The 25,815-nt window shown below is 47.9% G+C and overlaps 1 protein-coding gene across 1 annotated transcript in view; it reads right to left on the bottom strand.

Moving 5' to 3' along the window:
- Positions 1-423: 423 nt before the first annotated feature.
- LOC134748192 (protein kinase C) overlaps positions 424-25,815 on the bottom strand; it is a 45,253-nt gene continuing 19,861 nt past the window's right edge. Inside the window, exons 14-19 of the mRNA XM_063682905.1 lie at positions 23,426-23,574; positions 22,539-22,591; positions 22,115-22,301; positions 21,853-21,989; positions 14,844-14,942; positions 424-14,034 (exon numbers count right to left, since the gene is read on the bottom strand). Coding sequence (XP_063538975.1) covers positions 13,957-14,034; positions 14,844-14,942; positions 21,853-21,989; positions 22,115-22,301; positions 22,539-22,591; positions 23,426-23,574 — 703 coding nt within the window. The 3' untranslated portion in view covers positions 424-13,956. The remainder of the gene's footprint in view (positions 14,035-14,843; positions 14,943-21,852; positions 21,990-22,114; positions 22,302-22,538; positions 22,592-23,425; positions 23,575-25,815) is intronic.

The following is a 25,815-nucleotide window of genomic DNA, read 5'->3' as shown; positions in this document are numbered from 1 at the left end:
GTGGTGGTAAAAACACAAGCGACGCCAACGCACGATGTGGTAAAAATATGAACTTTCACGGGACGATATCTTCATACTATTTGGCAGCTGCCATTTGTCAAATAATCAACCCACACCCACTGGGGCGGTGCTGCTGCTACAGTCATGCACATTGCACGGAGCGAACAGGATGTAAACATGGATGAAGGAACTTTAAAGGTTGGCGTCCACTAGACTCGCCGAGGCGAATCGAATCGCAATAATTCGCCTCCTACATTTTCTAATGCAACTGCGTCCATTGACGGGCGCGACGCGGCTCTTCGTCAATGGACGCAGTTGCATTAGAAAATATAGGAGGCGAGTTATTGCGATTCGATTCGATTCGCCTCGGAGAGTCTAGTGGACGCCAGCCTTAAAATGGAAGAAGGGTGAAGTAAAACAGCCTTTTTATAATCTATTTTTTCATTGATTTAATAGACATGTAGGTAGGTTACATATACATATTTATCTCACCATAAAACTATATTATATGCATTAATTTACTCAGCTATGTGACCTAATAGTGATCAGTGAACCAACAACAAATATAGGTACGGTCTTATAATATTAAGGCCTAGAAACCTAGTTCCTTCATGAAGCCAAAACACCTCTCTCGACTACATAGACCTAGCATTACATGGATCAGCAATACGCGTGCGCCCGTGACGGACAAAACATACGCAATGCGACAATATGATTGGTAGAGAAGATTTATAGCCCACCATAAACCATACTAGATTTACGGTGTGGAATAAAAAAATGTGAGACTGTGACAAGGAAAAACAATAACAGTGCTTGTTCATTTCCCTCCACCCCTCATGCCCGATCCAGTTATTTTAGATTCATGGTCGACTTAAGGCAACATGCTATACAGCTCGGTTCTAGTACTTTTAGTGTCGTCACAATGAATGTACGGACTCACCCTCTAGGCCTCATTATTGTAAGGGTAAGGCGCGCCGCAGCCGCCGCCCATGACGTCTGAGGCGCGCTGTTCTACGGATACCAACAAACAATTTTAACATTCAACTTATCTATGTGAGTCGATCTAACAATCAAAATGGGTTATTTAAGCAAGCTTAATCGATCGTTTCCCTCGTGCCGCTCACATCATTTTCACTATACATAACATTTTACTAGCGGCGGCGGGCCGGTGACCTTTATATCATGCTCAGAACTCGACTAGGATCAAAGCACCGACTGAAAGATTACTATCAGGTAGGTAGAGATATCAGGTAGAGATATAAGTTGCTTGCCTCAATAATAATATAGATGGCACCACTTTAGAAGTCTCACGCCTTTAAACAACAGCACAACGCTATCTCGTTTGCAGATTACTAGATGGCGTTAGCAAGTTACTTCTAGAATTAAGATTTATCTATAAGTTGCCATACACAGAACCGATGAGACACGAGACTGCCGGCCTAGCCAAGGTGACAATCGCTATCGCTTCGACAACGAAACACTTTGTGTATCTCTATCACTCTTCCGTATTAGCACGACAGCGACAGTTGCGTTTCGATCGCTACGGAGCGTAAGCGATTGGCATCATATTGGCATGTTGGCTACGCGACCTGAAAAGAAATTCTCCGATGAAAACACAACTGTTTTCATGCGCAAGGATTCGTCAGTTTAGGGTCTTCCCACATAGGTATTCCGACGCAACGACGTCTTTTTCGCTCTTATTACGCAGACATAAGGCTTTTTTACAAGCTTTTTTTTAACTTGCAATGTACCTATGTAAGTACGTATGTAATATGTATGTAACATGTTTGTAAGGGTCAAATCTTGCAAGTTAAATTTGACCCACTTCCCGGTTTCCGTTGAAGCTGAAAATTTGCATACATATGTAAATCGGGTGACAATGCAATATTATGGTACCATCGAGCTGATCTGACGATGGAGACAGGAGGTGATCATAGGAACTCTGTGATAAAACAACGCAACCTAATTGTGTTTGGGGTTTTTAGAATTGTCTCGATGAGTATTAGTTGTTCGTGGAAAGAAGAGTGCAGTCAACGATAAAAGCTTGTACCAAAAATGAAATTTTTGCCAAATTTCTATCAGCTTTTGCCAATTCGGCGTCGATATATGAGGGAAGACACTTACATAAGTTAAATACTATCATCTTGCAACGGATTATTTACGTGTTGCAACCAATTCTACCTCCCTGATAATAACCCCTGACTGGTGTGCCAACGGCACAACCTCACTGGTAAACTATACACTAATAATCTCTGTAGGTATATTAATCTCTACGTCACCGGTACCCGCCGTCGTACCCGTGCTTGACTACACTGGCAAGAAATTAACTAAAAACATAACAAAATAAAGGCTTACAGCCGCTTTGTACAATAAAAATACATTTTCTTTGGCTTTAACACCTCTGGGAAGCGTAAAATATACTTTTGTATAAGCGTTTAAAACGAGTAAATGATCGCTTCGCCGGCAGGCGGTTAACGATTTGTGCGCGTAACTAGTGCTAGGTCTCCCTTATGGCTCGGCTACGAAAAAACGTTCAAACTTTTGAACGCTTTGAACTTCAGAGCGAATTCGCTTATCGCTGAAGCTGATAGCGTTGATTGTCAAACATCAAACATTTATTCAGTAAATAGGCAACAGGGGCACTTTTACATGTCAATTTTTACAAACAATAGAATCAACCCAAAATTCTGTATGTCATGTGATATAGTCGTTCGATTTGTAGCTGGCCCCGAACGGCTTATCCTTTGTTTAGTGTTAAGTAGCGGTCACGTCCCTGTACGGTTACTGAGTGCCAGCGAGTCGAACGCTACAGAACCAGTCTAAAATGTGTCATCGAGATGCGTATAGTTAACGCTATCTCTACTGAGTTCGTTCACTTACCTGTACTAACAATGGCATTCTGTTAAACAAAAGCCATTATTTCTTTTGTATGAGCGCGTGGCCAATTGTGTGTGAGCCTCAGGCACAAAGGCCACGCGCTCATACAAAAGAAATAATGGCTTTTGTTTAACAGAATGCCATTGTTAGTACAGGTAAGTGAACGAGCTCAGTAGAGATAGCGTTAACTATAACAAAGGCACGTTATCGGAGAGCGCACCTACACTGGTTTGTTGTGCGTTGAACTAGCCCGCGCTCAGGTGCCAGTTAGAATTACACGACCCTTTTTTTGCAGGTGGCACGTTTTACTTAACAATAGACAAAGGATTAGCCGTTTGGGGCCAGCTACAAATCGAACGACTATATGACGGTCGGCGCTGTCAGCGTGAGCATCAAGCGATATCGATCGAAGCGTTTTTTTTTTGTGGCCGAGACAGGGCGCCTCGAGCATCATAATGATAACGTTATTGGTAGACCTATCTCAATGGAAGGAATATTGCACCTAGCCCGATGAGAGACATCAAAAATTAAGTACCTTTTAAAACATTAACCCTCTTCTTCCAAATGTAAATTATATAAATTATTATTATGCTGCGTATGTCTCAGGAAAATTTTTGAAACAGTCTGACGATCGCCTGACGCTTACAAAATGTTCTGGATCCCGTCAACCCGAAAAATATAGGGCACATATATATGAAGGCAGCAATCTTTGTGATGATTAAACTATATCCGCCTGCCGACGAAGTACATAAAACAATGCTCTATGTTTGACACAGGACAATACATATATAATATGTAAAGGAAACAGCGTGATATGTAAGGTTACGGCGCACTAATACATGGCATCGACGCGCTCGGCGGGGCGGAAACTATAGTGTACATATGACTATGTGTCACTGCTAATAAGTAATTTATAACAAATGATATTGCGAGAAAGGTGCGGTGACATTACACAAAATCATAAGCCCATTTGTGTAAATTTCCAAAAAAGCTGAACTCCTTTAGGTATGAATCTATTAGGCAATATACGCACAGGGCCTTTTCGATATATAATACTTCACAATAAAATCATCTGCTTCAATGCATATAAATAATTAAATATGTATATGTACCTAGTGAAATTTTATATATTGTTTTAACATTATATAACTATTAAAAATATTCGAATCGTCAATTTTATATATTTTTTCCCCTATTATTTGATTACCATGATCATAAAATAATCAATAGTAACTTATTTATAGAATATATTCATATATAATTAACATTATAATAATTTTGTTTCAAAATCTTTGACTTTATTTGACTCATATTATTATCTGAGTTTTAGTATTAAATTGTTCAACATTTGTGACAAGCGACAATAAGTACCCTTTTGGTTGAAAATGGCACATTTTTTTTATGTAAAATAATAAAATGTCACCAAACCTTCCTCTATGTAAAAAAATATAATAGAATATGCGTGGTAATACCTACGTTTGCGAGGTTACGTATGAAATGTGACTAGGTGTACACTTATTGCACTTAAATCCTCAGAATCATACCCTGTCATGGAAACAACACATTTCATTGTACATTATATGACATTTTAAATAGTTTTACGATAACATACATATAATATATAACGAGCTACAAATTCGATACTAAAGTATTGTACTAACATAACAAATTAATAATCTAACAATTATACTAAATATGTATTTTGATTAAGATCAAATGAACAAAACATTTAGCGTTCACATATTAAATCACATTTAGAAACGGGTCTATCGCGAATTTATTTTGTTACCTTTATTTACCGACGTTTCGACACAGGTTTCACTGGTCGTGGTCGCGGCTAAACCTGTGTCGAAACGTCGGTAAATAAAGGTAACAAAATAAATTCGCGATAGACCCGTTTCTAAATGTGATTTAATATGTGTTTAAACCGCGAAAGTTTTAAATGTTATATTTAGCGTTCAGTCAACAACAAATACAACTGAAACATATTTAGCTAGAAACATTTCATTAGACTGATTGTATCAGTTGAACGTACAGGGGTATAAATATATATACATTCCCAAAGTTTCAAAAATATGTGCACTCTCTTGCACCTTAGACAATAAAGTCGTGTTCACATATTTTTGAGCCATTTGTCTGGATCGATATTTTTACCTTCGACTGTACTTCGATAATTATAAAATCAACTTTCTATAGAGAAACCATCTAAAACAAAATGCGCACCCCTATTCCCTCTTTAAATCATCTACACTCACATAAGCATTTACACGCAACGCACGTGAACAGTAATAGTGGATACTGTGTCCACGTGTACGTATAAAGGTTACTTTAGTAGCTGGGTGAACAATTTTTTTTGTCACGTCACCATGGTTACGGTCGCCTGGCTCACTATTCAAACCAAACATTCATTTTGGTTTCCACAGTGGGTCAGTTACATGACGATATGACGCGATACAGCCAAGTTCATAAATATGTAAACATTTCTTCACCTTAATCCATTGCCATAAGGTGAAAAAATGTATACCTACTGTACGAGTAGTTCTAAAAACTGTGCTACTAATGTCGCCTGGCTGACGGGACAAAATAACAACAATAAATTCCTAGTTGCTTCAATGAGGGGCACGAATTTTAAAAATGGTTTATCTACCACATTAATTAGAAAGTTCCCTCTCCTATAACTTCAGCGAATCTTAATTTAAAAAATTCTCTGACAGGGTACGCATTTAAACCACTAACTCCCTAGTGACCTGTGAACTTATATGTATACTTATAAAATAAAGTGCGCCCCGCCGACCTGCTACGATGCGCTACGAAACGGTCGAGTCAACCGAGATTTGTACGTGGTCGAGGACATTTGGCACAAACGGTGACGGCTTCTCCATATACTATTTATTAACAAGCGTAAATTGCATCCATGAGAGAGATAAATAATAAAGAGTGTCGTATACACAGATATAAATATACCATAGATGACGCAAATGCATCTACTTCGCGTCCGAACCCCGACCAAGCGTCGAGGTTGACCGTCGCTGTTGACAGTCCACGCGCGTCAATTGTTGCAGCCGGACGTCCGTGAAAGCTTAAAAAATGCCTCGTTGCGTGATAAATAACTGCAACAGCCCAAAAATCGCGAGCACCCAAAGGCAAGGACATATTTCCTATCACAGGTAAGTAAAACCAGCGCCAGGCCCTCTACTTGGAGTGCTTCGCATATGCTGAGATTGGAGCCCATTGCCCAATCTTTAATATTAAATGTTTTAAATTTCTAATTAAATTGTACCTATTTTTAGTATTTAAGATTTATATTTGTACTTAGTTCTTAAGGTATTTTTTTTGTGGCAATAAATGTTTTTCTGATTCTGATTCTAATTTTAAAATTATGTTATGCGTAAATTTTGTATGAAAAAGTCGGTACGCTTGGTAACAATACAAATCGCGATATTTGCGTCATCTAGCGTATATATTAAATCTGTGGTCGTAAACATGTTCTTAATTGTTGTAGATGGCGTCATTAAGTGGCTCAGTTTCATATACCGCATGTATTTCAAGACCCCACACTAGGGTCTTTTGAGCGTCGGCGTCAGCGCTATGGAAAATTGTGTCGCTACACAGTTGCCATAGAGTTGACTGTACGCTCACTCTAAATCCCTCATTATGACATGTTGTGTTGAAGTGTATTAAGCAATTCATAGATGGTAAATATAATAAGTTTCAGATAACTTACTAGATGGTGCTACGACGTTTAGCAAGAATAACAGCACCATACAACCTCACTATGTGACGCCATCATCAATAAAAAATAAATCGACTATGTAAGGATATTCTTTATTATTTATCTGTCTATGATTTTACTGTACATCTACGACAGACGTAGAGATCGGAAGAAATAGAATTCTAGAGATTCTTAAACCCGAAGTATGGGAAGGGAGAAGCGAACTCAGACGAGTCGAAACACTATAATTAGTATAATTACAAACTATTATCATATATTCCTCTTTTAAATAAACTTTTAGAATCGCAAAAAATTAAAACACGTGTAAAATTCTCTTAGAAAAATGATTAAAAAACATATGTTCAAAAATGTTTAAACTCTCAATAACAAACGGGTCGCGGATACTCGCGCGGTGGCGGGGCGGAGGTGTCGGCGGTGAGAGACCGGACTCTGAATACTACTTGTAAACATAATTATTATATTCAAAATGCTGCACTACTGTCCTCCAAGACGACATAAGTGTTGCATTTATAAAAACTATGTTAACCCCTCGAGTTGGGCTTTGAAATGTCAAAAACCTTTGAGCCCCAGGTTTATGATTTTTCACGCATTTGTGATATCGCGTCCGTAGACTTAGTGATAACTTTTCTGCCGACGCGATAACGCTGGCGACGAGAGGGGTTAAACTTCACTTCAGGCATACTCAGTTCATCAAATGAAACAATAGAACAGTGAACAGTTTGAATCGCGGGGGTTTAATGTTTATTAAACATCGATTTTTGAGAAATTTATGATGTAGTTGACAATCTTAACAGAAATACATGATGAAAGTGTTCAGAAACTAATTCCTTATAGTTTCAAATAGATGATCAATATTTCCCCGCGATTCAAAGTAACTCCAGTTTACCGATTCAACCTTCGCAATCACAAATTCTTGAAGTGTCATCATAAAAGTATTTTTTTTAATGAAAATTGGACGTTTATATTAACATTTCCACTCTGTTTTCTGTCAAAATTGGTTCAGAGTTAACATGTCGTCAAACGGGATTTTGAACGTTCTTTTTATTTGTATATTCCGAGTCCAGCGTTCTCGTACGCACTGGTACATGTCACCGAGTCCACCCGCGGCGCCGCTGCGCACTCTTACACCGCACGCACCGCGCCCAATCTCAACCCGACTAATGACGAATCGAAAAATAGAGGACTGATTGTGTGTGTTCAAAATATATACAACTCATACAAGTAATAAGCCGCTAATATTGCACTACCCGTTTTAAATTTCCAATTAGATAAATCACTTTTGTAATTTGTAACTATTGATACGTCGCCTGAGTAACTTTTTACAACTTTGTTTTTATAAATATATCAAACTTAATTTTTAACAAGCAGAAACGTCTGCGATCGATGCTATTAAGCTTAGAATAAATTTAAAAGTGGAAAAATTACTGCCTTGGGTGAGACTTGAACTCACGGCCTCTGGATCGATACTCCAGCGCTCTGCCAACTGAGCCACCAAGACCTCATCCATAGTCAGCAAATCTTCCCACTATATGGGTCTAGGGGACCCTAGCGACATCTACCGTAAGAGTGTTACACTTCTTAAACGGCGTTTATATCAAATTGCATTGTTGTCGAAGCAACTATAATAAGTAAGCCAAATTTCATGATTTTGGGGTGTACATACCTATTATGAAAACATTTATATCTAAAGAAATTATGTCAATGTCCCCTAGCTCACAGCATAAAAAAACTAAAAAAAAAAACTAGATAAACTCATAAAAGAATATGTAACATCTGATATTAGTTATGTTTTTCGTGTGTTCTGATTTGATAATGACAACAACTTCCCACTATATGGGTCTAGGGGACCCTAGCGACATCTACCGTAAGAGTGTTACACTTCTTAAACGGCGTTTATATCAAATTGCATTGTTGTCGAAGCAACTATAATAAGTAAGCCAAATTTCATGATTTTGGGGTGTACGTACCTATTATGAAAACATTTATATCTAAAGAAATTATGTCAATGTCCCCTAGCTCACAGCATAAAAAAACTAAAAAAAAAACTAGATAAACTCATAAAAGAATATGTAACATCTGATATTAGCTATGTTTTTCGTGTGTTCTGATTTGATAATGACAACAACTTCGCCGACCTGGAAACATACCAAGACTAATCCGGTTCGCACCGTGTCAGGTTCGGATCGGGCGCGGCGCGAGCGCTCTTACGCTTAACTGACTAGTTACACGACACGGTCGAGCAGAGCCCGCGTGTCCGATAAATCGTATCCGATGTAGGACGCTCTCACGGACTGGTTCGCCAAAATTCACGGTCGGTATGAATGTAGATTTAAATAGGTCGTCGTTATTATAATAAATTAAATAGATTAGGTAGTGCATAACGTATGTTAAGATTACCATTTGTGTATTATGTATTTAAATAAAATAAAATACTATTGTTTATTGTGCATCACAACAATATAAACTATTGTTTGTTATTATTTAAGAATTTAATGTTGTCCCTTGGGTAACGTCATGGAACAACCGTGTCAAAAGTTTGATTCAAGCCGCTTTCATTAAGTATGACAATTTCTATACACATATTTTCATAGTCCTGTTTCATTGCCGCATACCGACAGTGTTTTCTAAAAAACCAATTACGTGAAAGAGCGTGCTATCAAAAATTCGCTGCCGTGACGCACCAAAAGGAAGCGAGATGCAAAATTTGACGGTTCACTTATCATAGACGGATAATACTTGCAAATTCATACAATTACAATAGTTACGGTGGCCACGATCACGTGATAAAGATATGATAAAGCATCAGTCTCTTCCTACCAAGTAGTGCCAAAACGGTAAAAATGCATTATATTATGTTTATCGCGCGATAAAAGCATTCATAGGCCTAATACAATCAATAGGCACAGGCAGCCATGTACTAATATTTGTACAAGATTTTATATAAAATCTGTTTCAAATATAGTATCATTGACACGAATAATAAATCAATGTATCATAGCAATGGCGCGTGCCATTCAAATATAACCCTAATCTCTTTGACATAAGACCTTACATTAACAAATATGCGATCACATTTGTGCGTTCCTTATTGAACCGCTCACATCTCGCCTCGTATCGGTTGCCGCGGCTTCCTTACTCTACAGTTAGTACGATTCACATCAAAAATAAATCAGCACTCACATCACTTACGCTATAACAGAGAAACGCCCAAACACGATACATACATACGCGATTACACAGTGGACATGGAAAGCCTCGCGGCCGCCTTGCGTATGTACACACAAGGTCTAAAGTCCCGCGAACTCATGCTATTAAATTAGCTTGCACGAGCTATTACAATAAATAAATCCACCGAACGAAGCCCTCCTATAAACACCACAATTAAAAAAACGTACACAAAATCAAAATAACAGATCTTTAATCTAGTACAAGGAACTGTGGCATTATAAAAGCCCGGAGGGCGACCGAAATGAACACGAAATTAGTTATAAACATGTCGTTAGACGGGCAACACGTACAGAGATTTATAATTAATATTATTAATTTTATAATACACTAACAACTACATAAAGCATCACTCGTGCGCGACGCACGGCACACCGGCACGTGTAACGCGCACTAACGACTACCGCTCTAACAACATAGCCTTTGGTTCCGGTCAATACTAAATCATAAAAACGTAAATAAATAAATTCATTATACATCACTCAAAATGTACCAGAGGTACCGCGTAAAACATTGGGTCAATCGATTTTTTGACCATACCTATTGTGATGTCTCCTGGGTAACTATTGAAAAGTTTTCTTTGTAAGTTTTTTCCTCAGAATGTTACAGTAAGCAATAATACTGGACGGACAAAGTGCTTAGAAACATTTGAACATGACTTTTCCAAAGCAACGTGTCACATTATTGAGCACGTTTGCGCGTTTTGATGGCGCCTGTGTCATCCACAAAACTTTTTTATTTTTATATTTTGCTTCCTAGCTCACTGGGCTGTATATACCTAAAACAAAAAATCGATCGACCCAACAATAGAAATAGAAATAAAAAGTGAACCGCGGCTCGCCGCGAATACTGTCAAACAAAACCCCTAGTGAGTATTGGGTCGCGTTCCGCGGTACTCGGAACGCGCGGACTAGAAACGGCAGGACCGTCGCTGCTACTAGTCTAACCAGACATGCGTCAGTGGAAACCAATAGAGAATATACACTCATATGTAAGAACATTAATTGCATTAATAAACTGCTTTGATAATGAATTAATACTTTTCGAAACTACTTGTGACTAGGTACTTAAAAAAATAATACTTAGAATCTAGAATTTTAATATTGAGAACTGAATAAAGCAACTTTTTGTACAGCTTTGCGTTTCTTGATTATGTCTCTGAGGACACGCTATTTATAATTAAATGTTTATAGGTTATGAATTCTCAAGACTAAGGACCGAATGCCGGTATTCTTTCCATACTTACAAATGGTTATTATTATAACTTTCTATTCTGCTAAGGTAATACAATCGCTATCGAGAACCGACGCATAAGTTTTCGTGTAAGCGTTTTAGATATAAAACGTTTATAACGAAAACTAATACAGATATATTTAACAATAACAAAATCTTGTTAGGGCAGCTTGTGGCGAGCTGTTGGGGAGTGACGACCCCACGGACCCGAGTGCTCCAGAGAGTCGGTCAGGGTCTCCGTCTCCGGCGTGTCTTCGTCGGTCGGAGTGGACCCCAAGGGGACCCGCATGACTCTCAGCTCTGGCTTGCCTTCATTGGCCGTCCAGAGGGGAGTCGTAAGAGCTATATGATCCAGGGGTGGAAATGAAAGATGCATAAGACGCGAGTTGGCACAGTGGCTGTTAACATCAGACACTGGGTAGAAAGCGGCGCACACCTCTCGACAGCCCTGAGCCGCTCACACCGGTGTTGCTCCTGGTCGTCTTCACGACGGCAGTTTCAGGGGCCCATCTAGTAAGCGGCAAGTCACCACCTGCCTCGATAACGTGTGTTAGCATTGTTATGGCAGGTGTCTGGACTTCTTTTCAATAGCCCAGTCTCATTATCCACCCAAACTTCAATCCATAGACCGGTATACTGTTCACTTTTTCTACAATAGTCCCAATGCCTGCTGCGATTGGTTCATGGGTGTCTATTGTTGCACCTGTGAACGGGTTCCAGCAGGCGTTCTACATGACATTAAAGCTCTCCAAGGGGCCTCTACGTGTTGGATCTATATCCCCACGCAAGCCTATTCAAAGACCGGGATTTATAGGCCCGTGAAATCCGAGGAGATACAAAATCTAATTGCAAGTAAAAAATGTTTTTTCTTTCATTCCGTATACGAATTAATAGATACAGAAAGGAACATTATTGGAAAGCCACCATCTCTGTCAATATACTGTCAATTCTCCTTTGAGCCCTTTGAATAAAAAAGAAGTGCAGTATTAGAGGACAAGATGATGTGGACAACGTTTTATTTTTAAGAAATCAACTGTTGTCCCTTGGCTCACGGACAGACCAACAAAACAAAAATATGAGACGCATGTATATTCTCAACTTCCTATTGGACGTTTAGGAAAAAGCATCCACACAAAAATCTGTCAAACAATTGAACTTTCTACCACAATGAAAACTCATTCATTTAAATTAATTTGTTGAGGATGTTCTTTTTACGCTAAACGTGGTAATGTCTGAGTAGACAAGCAAACAGTAGGTTCTGCCGCTGTTACTCATGTGCCTATAATATACGCTTCTTCGCGCCGGTGACGCGTGGGGTTTACTGATTCCGCCTCCGCTTTACACCCGAATATTAAATCTTCAATATTTACAACGATAAATAATTGCTCTAACTCTTTTCCATTTATATATAATCTGTGGCCGGCGATCCCGCCGGGATTTGTGTGCGTACAATCAAGGTCATACACGTTTACACCTTTACATTCATGTATTAAGGTAAATAAATGTATAAATTTTTGCCCTTAAGTGTACTCGCGGCAGCCGGCAAGGTCAAAAGCCTATCTTCCAAATTTACAATAACGCGCTAAAAACTGAAGCGCACGGTTTAAAGAACTATGTTGAATTTTACCTCCATAAGATAAATGCGATCAGTATTGCATCGGCAAAGAGTGCTAACATCAATCTTTAGAATATTCAATTTAAAACCAGTAACTGTAACGCCATACGATAAAACAAATTGCATCTAAATAGTGATTAAATTGCTTTGTGCCGTTAACTTAGACGCGTCGCTTTGCCATTACAAAATTATGACGATTTGCTTATAAAAGTATAATACAACATAGCTATTCAAACTTAATAGAGAAGAGCAACTTGCTGCCGCCGGCCGCCGCTGCATATGTGATCGCTGGCTCGTATGTGTGGACAGAATTTCATAAGAACCGGCCTGGAACTATACCGCAACGTTCAAACATCGAAGCTACGATATCTCTATCTCTCTTAAAGAAACTTAACACTCGCGGTCACCACTAATATGAATATGCGTACATAAAATACTATGCAATTAATACAGAACAGTCGAATATCACCGCGTATACTATAATAATCCCTTGTAACTTTAATTTACGTACGCAGAGGTCAACAACAATAACAAAATTTAATTACAAGTAAAAAATGTTTTTACTTTCATTCCGTATACGAATTAGTAGATACAGAAAGGAACATTATTAGAGAAAGCCACCATCTCTGTCAATATACTGTCAATTCTCCTTTGAGGCCTTTGAAAAAAGAAGTGCAGTATTCTAGGACAAGACGATGCGGACAACGCGACCGACGGTACGGTTCAGTAATTTATAAATACGAACGGTCATAAAAGTGATCACTGCGAGTCGTATACTATCTACACTATACTTGACAATTCATAAAAAGTGCCGTTTTTGTAACACTCCAACCGCGCTAAGTTTTCAGCCGCTACGTCAATTATGGCGCGAGCACGTCACGGGTCGCCGCAAACTCAGCGTAGACAGACAGTAGGAGATATCGTATCGCTTTATTCTACAGCAGCACGGTGCAGACGCACCACTTTCCCCAACAGCCAGACATTTGCAACGACAAAGCGTGGCAGTGTCATCATTAATGTATGAAAATACGCCGTTTACGACACTCCCTCACTGTCCTATTCGAGACGCCGCAAAGTTAGGCGGAGTCTAGGACCGGCCGAAAACCTTACGACCAAAACAATAATGCGAGAATGCAGAGATAAGGCAAGTTCAATGTTGGAACTCGGCGGCGTCGGTGCAGGGCCGCTCCGCAAGTCCGCACTGTACCGGCCGTGGCTAGAGAGTGCACCGCCACGGTGGCCGCGGTGGCCGCTGCACCGGGACACGCGCGAGTCAGTTGGCGGCCGCGAGCGCCGGCGCCGGCGTCGGCGTGAAGTCCGAGTTCACGAACGAGAAGCCGCGGAACTCCTCCTACGATATACATAAACGTCATCATCATCATTTATTTAATGCAAAACCATGGTTATAAAAGGTGTTACATAGAGATTTGGTACATGGTCACCCTGCAAGGGCGTAGCAATGTCTTAAAAACTAGTTAAAGCTAAAAAGTTAATTTATACAAAACAAGATATGTTTAAATTGGTACTTTCAGTGGAAATATAATAATAATCAATTCAAAAACAACGTCGTTAGTCGGTGACCAAATAATCCCAAATTGTGTTGCGTCTCTTGATACGATGGCAAAATAAAATGTTTAAAGCGTAAACCGCGATAATAAGCCACAAAATTAATTACTGGCATATAATCAGTTAAATTTTATTTTATGTCCCAAATGTCCTTTGGGTTACTCTTGTAAAACGTGACATAAAACTATGACTAATGAATGCTTTATTTTCAACTTAGTCTCCTGGGTCACATTTAAACAATATTAATACGGGTTTTATTTAATAAACGGTCAAGCTCACTATATAAAACGATATTCAATATTCGTGATAAAATTCACTAAATAGAAACTACAGACAACTAAACTTCATCATAGTCTCCACCACAAATATACTTGTAAGCAAATGTATCCATTGTCACTTGGGTCACGGAAAGACAACAATAGGTAAAAAAATAGTTGATCAAGTCGTAAAGTCATAATTTGTGAGTTTTGCGTACATAATCGTTCTAATCTGCCAATTTTAACACTGTGAAACTACGAAACGGTGCTACAACGGGTTGAAAATGTAAAAATTAACTCTTTGGTAGTACAGAGAGTAGCTGAAAAGTTTCCGTACCTGGTTGATGGTGCGCACGACGTCGGGCGGCACGGGCGTGAGCACGGGCTCCTCCTTCGTGAACTCCGCGTCGAAGTTCACCGCCTCGCGCTTGCTTTTCTGCAATTATAAATTACATTTCATGAGGTTATATGCCGTTTGATAAATTGGTTTATCAAATATTGTTTATTTTCTGGCAACTAAGGCCCATAGATACGTACATTACAAATTAACTAAAAAATCGCGTTGCTTCAACAACAGACACACACAGACCACACACACACACACAACACACACAACACACACACACACACACACACTCTGTTGTCTGTGGAACACATGATTCGATGCAGAATTTGGCAGATTCCCACGGACAAGCCGAAATACCGCAACCTTAGGCCAAAAGTCCGCGCTCGCAGTGGCTCCCAGCAGCGACCGCGGCACGCGCACCACGAACGAGCTGAAGTGCACGTAATAACGCGATCGCAGTTGAAACGCTTTCAACTAATACCAACTACTTGCTAACATATCCGGCGGAAACATGCAGGCGCAATACATATTTTAATCTGAATTTAATCAATGTTATTATTATGTTCCAACAATTAAATTTTAATGTCTAGAAATGCCGCAGCGCGACCCAGTCCATGTCCTTGAAGAAGGCGTGCGCGCGGATGTGGAGCCGCCGCTACAGTAGTGTAGTTACCTTGGGTCGGAAGGGTGGACGCAGGCGGCGCTGCTGCAGCGCGTCCCAGTCCATGTCCTTGAAGAAGGCGTGCGCGCGGATGTGGAGCCGCCGCTACAGTAGTGTAGTTACCTTGGGTCGGAAGGGTGGACGCAGGCGGCGCTGCTGCAGCGCGTCCCAGTCCATGTCCTTGAAGAAGGCGTGCGCGCGGATGTGGAGCCGCCGCTACAGTAGTGTAGTTACCTTGGGTCGGAAGGGTGGACGCAGGCGGCGCTGCTGCAGCGCGTCCCAGTCCATGTCCTTGAAGAAGGCGTGCGCGCGGATGTGGAGCCGCCGCTACAGTAGTGTAGTTACCTTGGGTCGGAAGGGTGGACGCAGGCGGCGCTGCTGCAGCGCGTCCCAGTCCATGTCCTTGAAGAAGGCGTGCGCGCGGATGTGGAGCCGCCGCTACAGTAGTGTAGTTACCTTGGGTCGGAAGGGTGGACGCAGGCGGCGCTGCTGCAGCGCGTCCCAGTCCATGTCCTTGAAGAAGGCGTGCGCGCGGATGTGGAGCCGCCGCTACAGTAGTGTAGTTACCTTGGGTCGGAAGGGTGGACGCAGGCGGCGCTGCTGCAGCGCGTCCCAGTCCATGTCCTTGAAGAAGGCGTGCGCGCGGATGTGGAGCCGCCGCTACAGTAGTGTAGTTACCTTGGGTCGGAAGGGTGGACGCAGGCGGCGCTGCTGCAGCGCGTCCCAGTCCATGTCCTTGAAGAAGGCGTGCGCGCGGATGTGGAGCCGCCGCTACAGTAGTGTAGTTACCTTGGGTCGGAAGGGTGGACGCAGGCGGCGCTGCTGCAGCGCGTCCCAGTCCATGTCCTTGAAGAAGGCGTGCGCGCGGATGTGGAGCCGCCGCTACAGTAGTGTAGTTACCTTGGGTCGGAAGGGTGGACGCAGGCGGCGCTGCTGCAGCGCGTCCCAGTCCATGTCCTTGAAGAAGGCGTGCGCGCGGATGTGGAGCCGCCGCTACAGTAGTGTAGTTACCTTGGGTCGGAAGGGTGGACGCAGGCGGCGCTGCTGCAGCGCGTCCCAGTCCATGTCCTTGAAGAAGGCGTGCGCGCGGATGTGGAGCCGCCGCTACAGTAGTGTAGTTACCTTGGGTCGGAAGGGTGGACGCAGGCGGCGCTGCTGCAGCGCGTCCCAGTCCATGTCCTTGAAGAAGGCGTGCGCGCGGATGTGGAGCCGCCGCTACAGTAGTGTAGTTACCTTGGGTCGGAAGGGTGGACGCAGGCGGCGCTGCTGCAGCGCGTCCCAGTCCATGTCCTTGAAGAAGGCGTGCGCGCGGATGTGGAGCCGCCGCTACAGTAGTGTAGTTACCTTGGGTCGGAAGGGTGGACGCAGGCGGCGCTGCTGCAGCGCGTCCCAGTCCATGTCCTTGAAGAAGGCGTGCGCGCGGATGTGGAGCCGCCGCTACAGTAGTGTAGTTACCTTGGGTCGGAAGGGTGGACGCAGGCGGCGCTGCTGCAGCGCGTCCCAGTCCATGTCCTTGAAGAAGGCGTGCGCGCGGATGTGGAGCCGCCGCTACAGTAGTGTAGTTACCTTGGGTCGGAAGGGTGGACGCAGGCGGCGCTGCTGCAGCGCGTCCCAGTCCATGTCCTTGAAGAAGGCGTGCGCGCGGATGTGGAGCCGCCGCTACAGTAGTGTAGTTACCTTGGGTCGGAAGGGTGGACGCAGGCGGCGCTGCTGCAGCGCGTCCCAGTCCATGTCCTTGAAGAAGGCGTGCGCGCGGATGTGGAGCCGCCGCTACAGTAGTGTAGTTACCTTGGGTCGGAAGGGTGGACGCAGGCGGCGCTGCTGCAGCGCGTCCCAGTCCATGTCCTTGAAGAAGGCGTGCGCGCGGATGTGGAGCCGCCGCTACAGTAGTGTAGTTACCTTGGGTCGGAAGGGTGGACGCAGGCGGCGCTGCTGCAGCGCGTCCCAGTCCATGTCCTTGAAGAAGGCGTGCGCGCGGATGTGGAGCCGCCGCTACAGTAGTGTAGTTACCTTGGGTCGGAAGGGTGGACGCAGGCGGCGCTGCTGCAGCGCGTCCCAGTCCATGTCCTTGAAGAAGGCGTGCGCGCGGATGTGGAGCCGCCGCTACAGTAGTGTAGTTACCTTGGGTCGGAAGGGTGGACGCAGGCGGCGCTGCTGCAGCGCGTCCCAGTCCATGTCCTTGAAGAAGGCGTGCGCGCGGATGTGGAGCCGCCGCTACAGTAGTGTAGTTACCTTGGGTCGGAAGGGTGGACGCAGGCGGCGCTGCTGCAGCGCGTCCCAGTCCATGTCCTTGAAGAAGGCGTGCGCGCGGATGTGGAGCCGCCGCTACAGTAGTGTAGTTACCTTGGGTCGGAAGGGTGGACGCAGGCGGCGCTGCTGCAGCGCGTCCCAGTCCATGTCCTTGAAGAAGGCGTGCGCGCGGATGTGGAGCCGCCGCTACAGTAGTGTAGTTACCTTGGGTCGGAAGGGTGGACGCAGGCGGCGCTGCTGCAGCGCGTCCCAGTCCATGTCCTTGAAGAAGGCGTGCGCGCGGATGTGGAGCCGCCGCTACAGTAGTGTAGTTACCTTGGGTCGGAAGGGTGGACGCAGGCGGCGCTGCTGCAGCGCGTCCCAGTCCATGTCCTTGAAGAAGGCGTGCGCGCGGATGTGGAGCCGCCGCTACAGTAGTGTAGTTACCTTGGGTCGGAAGGGTGGACGCAGGCGGCGCTGCTGCAGCGCGTCCCAGTCCATGTCCTTGAAGAAGGCGTGCGCGCGGATGTGGAGCCGCCGCTACAGTAGTGTAGTTACCTTGGGTCGGAAGGGTGGACGCAGGCGGCGCTGCTGCAGCGCGTCCCAGTCCATGTCCTTGAAGAAGGCGTGCGCGCGGATGTGGAGCCGCCGCTACAGTAGTGTAGTTACCTTGGGTCGGAAGGGTGGACGCAGGCGGCGCTGCTGCAGCGCGTCCCAGTCCATGTCCTTGAAGAAGGCGTGCGCGCGGATGTGGAGCCGCCGCTACAGTAGTGTAGTTACCTTGGGTCGGAAGGGTGGACGCAGGCGGCGCTGCTGCAGCGCGTCCCAGTCCATGTCCTTGAAGAAGGCGTGCGCGCGGATGTGGAGCCGCCGCTACAGTAGTGTAGTTACCTTGGGTCGGAAGGGTGGACGCAGGCGGCGCTGCTGCAGCGCGTCCCAGTCCATGTCCTTGAAGAAGGCGTGCGCGCGGATGTGGAGCCGCCGCTACAGTAGTGTAGTTACCTTGGGTCGGAAGGGTGGACGCAGGCGGCGCTGCTGCAGCGCGTCCCAGTCCATGTCCTTGAAGAAGGCGTGCGCGCGGATGTGGAGCCGCCGCTACAGTAGTGTAGTTACCTTGGGTCGGAAGGGTGGACGCAGGCGGCGCTGCTGCAGCGCGTCCCAGTCCATGTCCTTGAAGAAGGCGTGCGCGCGGATGTGGAGCCGCCGCTACAGTAGTGTAGTTACCTTGGGTCGGAAGGGTGGACGCAGGCGGCGCTGCTGCAGCGCGTCCCAGTCCATGTCCTTGAAGAAGGCGTGCGCGCGGATGTGGAGCCGCCGCTACAGTAGTGTAGTTACCTTGGGTCGGAAGGGTGGACGCAGGCGGCGCTGCTGCAGCGCGTCCCAGTCCATGTCCTTGAAGAAGGCGTGCGCGCGGATGTGGAGCCGCCGCTACAGTAGTGTAGTTACCTTGGGTCGGAAGGGTGGACGCAGGCGGCGCTGCTGCAGCGCGTCCCAGTCCATGTCCTTGAAGAAGGCGTGCGCGCGGATGTGGAGCCGCCGCTACAGTAGTGTAGTTACCTTGGGTCGGAAGGGTGGACGCAGGCGGCGCTGCTGCAGCGCGTCCCAGTCCATGTCCTTGAAGAAGGCGTGCGCGCGGATGTGGAGCCGCCGCTACAGTAGTGTAGTTACCTTGGGTCGGAAGGGTGGACGCAGGCGGCGCTGCTGCAGCGCGTCCCAGTCCATGTCCTTGAAGAAGGCGTGCGCGCGGATGTGGAGCCGCCGCTACAGTAGTGTAGTTACCTTGGGTCGGAAGGGTGGACGCAGGCGGCGCTGCTGCAGCGCGTCCCAGTCCATGTCCTTGAAGAAGGCGTGCGCGCGGATGTGGAGCCGCCGCTACAGTAGTGTAGTTACCTTGGGTCGGAAGGGTGGACGCAGGCGGCGCTGCTGCAGCGCGTCCCAGTCCATGTCCTTGAAGAAGGCGTGCGCGCGGATGTGGAGCCGCCGCTACAGTAGTGTAGTTACCTTGGGTCGGAAGGGTGGACGCAGGCGGCGCTGCTGCAGCGCGTCCCAGTCCATGTCCTTGAAGAAGGCGTGCGCGCGGATGTGGAGCCGCCGCTACAGTAGTGTAGTTACCTTGGGTCGGAAGGGTGGACGCAGGCGGCGCTGCTGCAGCGCGTCCCAGTCCATGTCCTTGAAGAAGGCGTGCGCGCGGATGTGGAGCCGCCGCTACAGTAGTGTAGTTACCTTGGGTCGGAAGGGTGGACGCAGGCGGCGCTGCTGCAGCGCGTCCCAGTCCATGTCCTTGAAGAAGGCGTGCGCGCGGATGTGGAGCCGCCGCTACAGTAGTGTAGTTACCTTGGGTCGGAAGGGTGGACGCAGGCGGCGCTGCTGCAGCGCGTCCCAGTCCATGTCCTTGAAGAAGGCGTGCGCGCGGATGTGGAGCCGCCGCTACAGTAGTGTAGTTACCTTGGGTCGGAAGGGTGGACGCAGGCGGCGCTGCTGCAGCGCGTCCCAGTCCATGTCCTTGAAGAAGGCGTGCGCGCGGATGTGGAGCCGCCGCTACAGTAGTGTAGTTACCTTGGGTCGGAAGGGTGGACGCAGGCGGCGCTGCTGCAGCGCGTCCCAGTCCATGTCCTTGAAGAAGGCGTGCGCGCGGATGTGGAGCCGCCGCTACAGTAGTGTAGTTACCTTGGGTCGGAAGGGTGGACGCAGGCGGCGCTGCTGCAGCGCGTCCCAGTCCATGTCCTTGAAGAAGGCGTGCGCGCGGATGTGGAGCCGCCGCTACAGTAGTGTAGTTACCTTGGGTCGGAAGGGTGGACGCAGGCGGCGCTGCTGCAGCGCGTCCCAGTCCATGTCCTTGAAGAAGGCGTGCGCGCGGATGTGGAGCCGCCGCTACAGTAGTGTAGTTACCTTGGGTCGGAAGGGTGGACGCAGGCGGCGCTGCTGCAGCGCGTCCCAGTCCATGTCCTTGAAGAAGGCGTGCGCGCGGATGTGGAGCCGCCGCTACAGTAGTGTAGTTACCTTGGGTCGGAAGGGTGGACGCAGGCGGCGCTGCTGCAGCGCGTCCCAGTCCATGTCCTTGAAGAAGGCGTGCGCGCGGATGTGGAGCCGCCGCTACAGTAGTGTAGTTACCTTGGGTCGGAAGGGTGGACGCAGGCGGCGCTGCTGCAGCGCGTCCCAGTCCATGTCCTTGAAGAAGGCGTGCGCGCGGATGTGGAGCCGCCGCTACAGTAGTGTAGTTACCTTGGGTCGGAAGGGTGGACGCAGGCGGCGCTGCTGCAGCGCGTCCCAGTCCATGTCCTTGAAGAAGGCGTGCGCGCGGATGTGGAGCCGCCGCTACAGTAGTGTAGTTACCTTGGGTCGGAAGGGTGGACGCAGGCGGCGCTGCTGCAGCGCGTCCCAGTCCATGTCCTTGAAGAAGGCGTGCGCGCGGATGTGGAGCCGCCGCTACAGTAGTGTAGTTACCTTGGGTCGGAAGGGTGGACGCAGGCGGCGCTGCTGCAGCGCGTCCCAGTCCATGTCCTTGAAGAAGGCGTGCGCGCGGATGTGGAGCCGCCGCTACAGTAGTGTAGTTACCTTGGGTCGGAAGGGTGGACGCAGGCGGCGCTGCTGCAGCGCGTCCCAGTCCATGTCCTTGAAGAAGGCGTGCGCGCGGATGTGGAGCCGCCGCTACAGTAGTGTAGTTACCTTGGGTCGGAAGGGTGGACGCAGGCGGCGCTGCTGCAGCGCGTCCCAGTCCATGTCCTTGAAGAAGGCGTGCGCGCGGATGTGGAGCCGCCGCTACAGTAGTGTAGTTACCTTGGGTCGGAAGGGTGGACGCAGGCGGCGCTGCTGCAGCGCGTCCCAGTCCATGTCCTTGAAGAAGGCGTGCGCGCGGATGTGGAGCCGCCGCTACAGTAGTGTAGTTACCTTGGGTCGGAAGGGTGGACGCAGGCGGCGCTGCTGCAGCGCGTCCCAGTCCATGTCCTTGAAGAAGGCGTGCGCGCGGATGTGGAGCCGCCGCTACAGTAGTGTAGTTACCTTGGGTCGGAAGGGTGGACGCAGGCGGCGCTGCTGCAGCGCGTCCCAGTCCATGTCCTTGAAGAAGGCGTGCGCGCGGATGTGGAGCCGCCGCTACAGTAGTGTAGTTACCTTGGGTCGGAAGGGTGGACGCAGGCGGCGCTGCTGCAGCGCGTCCCAGTCCATGTCCTTGAAGAAGGCGTGCGCGCGGATCCCGCCCACGCCGCCCGCCACGCCCAGCCGTCGCGCAGAGTTCTTCGTCATGAAGCCTGTACACATTGCATGGAATTAGAGACACATCGGAAAAATTAAGTTAACGGCGTCCTTAGACTGCCAGACGGGGTACGGCACGCCGTGGGGGATGGACTCGGGACATGTCCGTCCGTGTACTCACCCTTGAGGATGGACACGGCGTCCTTGGACAGCCAGACGGGGTACAGCACGTCGTCGTGCAGGATGGACTCGAAGAGGTCGTCCTCGTTGTCGGCCTCGAAAGGCGGCTGGCCGGCCAACATCTCGTACAGTAGCACGCCGAGCGCCCACCAGTCCACCGACGGACCGTATTCCAGCTCTTGCAGGATCTACACACAAACAAACGTTATCAACAGCTTTTTCTCAATAAAGAATACACACTGGTTCGATCTTACGAATAATGTGAAGGTTTAAACGAGGCAAAATCAAGCTAAATCAATAGAGAACGAACCTCCTTGCAAGGAAATTGTCACGCAAAACAGGAACGCTTGGAACTGAGCGAACTGAGCAACCGCCGATTGATAAAAAATCTGATGATTCGATTTCATTATTAAAAACTGACTTACCTCAGGGGCTATGTAGTCTGGAGTACCACAAAAGGTCGTAGTAGTCGCTCCATCTGAAAATAAGAAGTTGACTTAGACTCCCTCTCAAACTATGCATTTTATATTAAAGGGTATGAGTTTGTCCTCAGCTCTCGTAATCGTAAGTCACAGGGCACCTCTGCGTCGGACATACCAAACTGGTCCGTCTTTCGCAGCTCCCCTCCAGCGCTTTTTTTTTGGACAAATACACGCTTCCGTTAAATAAACTTTGTGTTTTTAAATCTACATACTGGGTTAATGTTGTGTTACAAAAGAAAAAACAGTACGTATATAGATGTGGTGCATAATTATTTTCCATCGTTTTTTCACAGAAACGTACGAACGTGTGTCGCCATTTCAGTCAGTTTCGGTACAAAAAGTACTGAGGTTGACTGAATGTAGCATGAAAAATAGGAACGTTTCCAAGAAAATACGATAGAAAAAAATTATGCACACATCCGTTTTTTAAGTAACAACGACCGATATCTAAACCACCGGAAGAAGAATAGCCAAAAGCAGGAGATGATGTAGATATCATCAGTCTTACAAATTTCGGAAGCGACAAATGTTGTTTTTCGAGGTTTAGTCTAAGTGATCTAGTCTGGAACCCCAAGCTCTCAACTCGGAGCTAGCGCTCGCGCCTCCACGCGCACGCGCACGCGCCACGGCCGAGCGGCGACAGCGGCGCGCGGCGGTCTGTGCCCGCGCCGGCATCGAGGCTGTAATGACCAACCTAATAGTGTGAAGTCTGCATCCAGAAAGATGTTGTCGAGCTTCAGGTCGCGGTAGATAACTCCGTGCGCGTGCAGGAACTGTAGGGCCAGGGTCACATCGGCCGCGTAGAACCTGCACACGTGACAGCGACTAACCTAGTATGCCCTCCTTGCACATGCCGAAGTCTGCGAGTTTGCAGTGCCCGTCTGCGTCTAGTAATATGTTATCGAGCTTCAGGTCGCGGTAGATAACTCCGTGCGCGTGAAGGAACTGTAGGGCCAGGGTCACTTCGGCCGCGTAGAACCTGAGAAACGAACGGAAGTTTATAACGATAACATTTGTTACTTTTTTCATTGTTTGTTGTGGTTTTTTTAATATATTTATATAATATTTAGTTCGTCCTCAGCTCTCATAATCTTAGGTCACGGGGCACCTCCGCGTCGGACAGACCCCCGAAGGATCCGTCTTTCGCGGCTCCCCTCCAGCGCTTTTTATAATCATAGGACTTCATAAATTATGTTGAAATGTTAGCTAACACGTTCGATGTAGATACATTCTCGTGACATTCTCAGTTATTCGCTAATATGGATCAAAGACGACGCAAAGAAAAGCCGACAGGAAAATTTTACATTAAACATGGAAAACAATACATTTAAATCTAGCTACCAATGTACAGAATACCATACCCGGCGCGGAGCTCGTCGAACTTCCTCGCGCGCCGTATCTGGAACATGAGATCCCGCCATCCACATGCTCCGTGACGAAGAACAGTCTGTCCCTCGTTTGGAAGGCGCAGGGCCGGGAGGAAGGGAGCCATACCTCGCTCTCGGTTCGTCGAACTTCCTCGCGCGCTGTATCTGGAACATGAGGTCCCCGCCGTCGACGTACTCCATGACGAAGAACAGTCGGTCCCTGGTCTGGAAGGCGCAGTGCAGCGCGGTGAGGAAGGGAGATGTACACCGTGTGCCGTACCTCGCTCTCGGTTCGTCGAACTTCCTCGCGCGCTGTATCTGGAACATGAGGTCCCCGCCGTCGACGTACTCCATGACGAAGAACAGTCGGTCCCTGGTCTGGAAGGCGCAGTGCAGCGCGGTGAGGAAGGGAGATGTACACCGTGTGCCGTACCTCGCTCTCGGTTCGTCGAACTTCCTCGCGCGCTGTATCTGGAACATGAGGTCCCCGCTGTCGACGTACTCCATGACGAAGAACAGTCGGTCCCTGGTCTGGAAGGCGCAGTGCAGCGCGGTGAGGAAGGGAGATGTACACCGTGTGCCGTACCTCGCTCTCGGTTCGTCGAACTTCCTCGCGCGCTGTATCTGGAACATGAGGTCCCCGCCGTCGACGTACTCCATGACGAAGAACAGTCGGTCCCTGGTCTGGAAGGCCCAGTGCAGCGCGGTGAGGAAGGGAGATGTACACCGTGTGCCGTACCTCGCTCTCGGTTCGTCGAACTTCCTCGCGCGCTGTATCTGGAACATGAGGTCCCCGCCGTCGACGTACTCCATGACGAAGAACAGTCGGTCCCTGGTCTGGAAGGCGCAGTGCAGCGCGGTGAGGAAGGGAGATGTACACCGTGTGCCGTACCTCGCTCTCGGTTCGTCGAACTTCCTCGCGCGCTGTATCTGGAACATGAGGTCCCCGCCGTCGACGTACTCCATGACGAAGAACAGTCGGTCCCTGGTCTGGAAGGCGCAGTGCAGCGCGGTGAGGAAGGGAGATGTACACCGTGTGCCGTACCTCGCTCTCGGTTCGTCGAACTTCCTCGCGCGCTGTATCTGGAACATGAGGTCCCCGCCGTCGACGTACTCCATGACGAAGAACAGTCGGTCCCTGGTCTGGAAGGCGCAGTGCAGCGCGGTGAGGAAGGGAGATGTACACCGTGTGCCGTACCTCGCTCTCGGTTCGTCGAACTTCCTCGCGCGCTGTATCTGGAACATGAGGTCCCCGCCGTCGACGTACTCCATGACGAAGAACAGTCGGTCCCTGGTCTGGAAGGCGCAGTGCAGCGCGGTGAGGAAGGGAGATGTACACCGTGTGCCGTACCTCGCTCTCGGTTCGTCGAACTTCCTCGCGCGCTGTATCTGGAACATGAGGTCCCCGCCGTCGACGTACTCCATGACGAAGAACAGTCGGTCCCTGGTCTGGAAGGCGCAGTGCAGCGCGGTGAGGAAGGGAGATGTACACCGTGTGCCGTACCTCGCTCTCGGTTCGTCGAACTTCCTCGCGCGCTGTATCTGGAACATGAGGTCCCCGCCGTCGACGTACTCCATGACGAAGAACAGTCGGTCCCTGGTCTGGAAGGCGCAGTGCAGCGCGGTGAGGAAGGGAGATGTACACCGTGTGCCGTACCTCGCTCTCGGTTCGTCGAACTTCCTCGCGCGCTGTATCTGGAACATGAGGTCCCCGCTGTCGACGTACTCCATGACGAAGAACAGTCGGTCCCTGGTCTGGAAGGCGCAGTGCAGCGCGGTGAGGAAGGGAGATGTACACCGTGTGCCGTACCTCGCTCTCGGTTCGTCGAACTTCCTCGCGCGCTGTATCTGGA

Source organism: Cydia strobilella, chromosome 16 (genome assembly GCF_947568885.1).
Source record: "Cydia strobilella chromosome 16, ilCydStro3.1, whole genome shotgun sequence".
Lineage (NCBI taxonomy): Eukaryota > Metazoa > Arthropoda > Insecta > Lepidoptera > Tortricidae > Cydia > Cydia strobilella.
The sequence above is the reverse complement of the archived record's forward strand: the minus strand, read 5'-3'. Positions and strand labels throughout refer to the sequence as shown.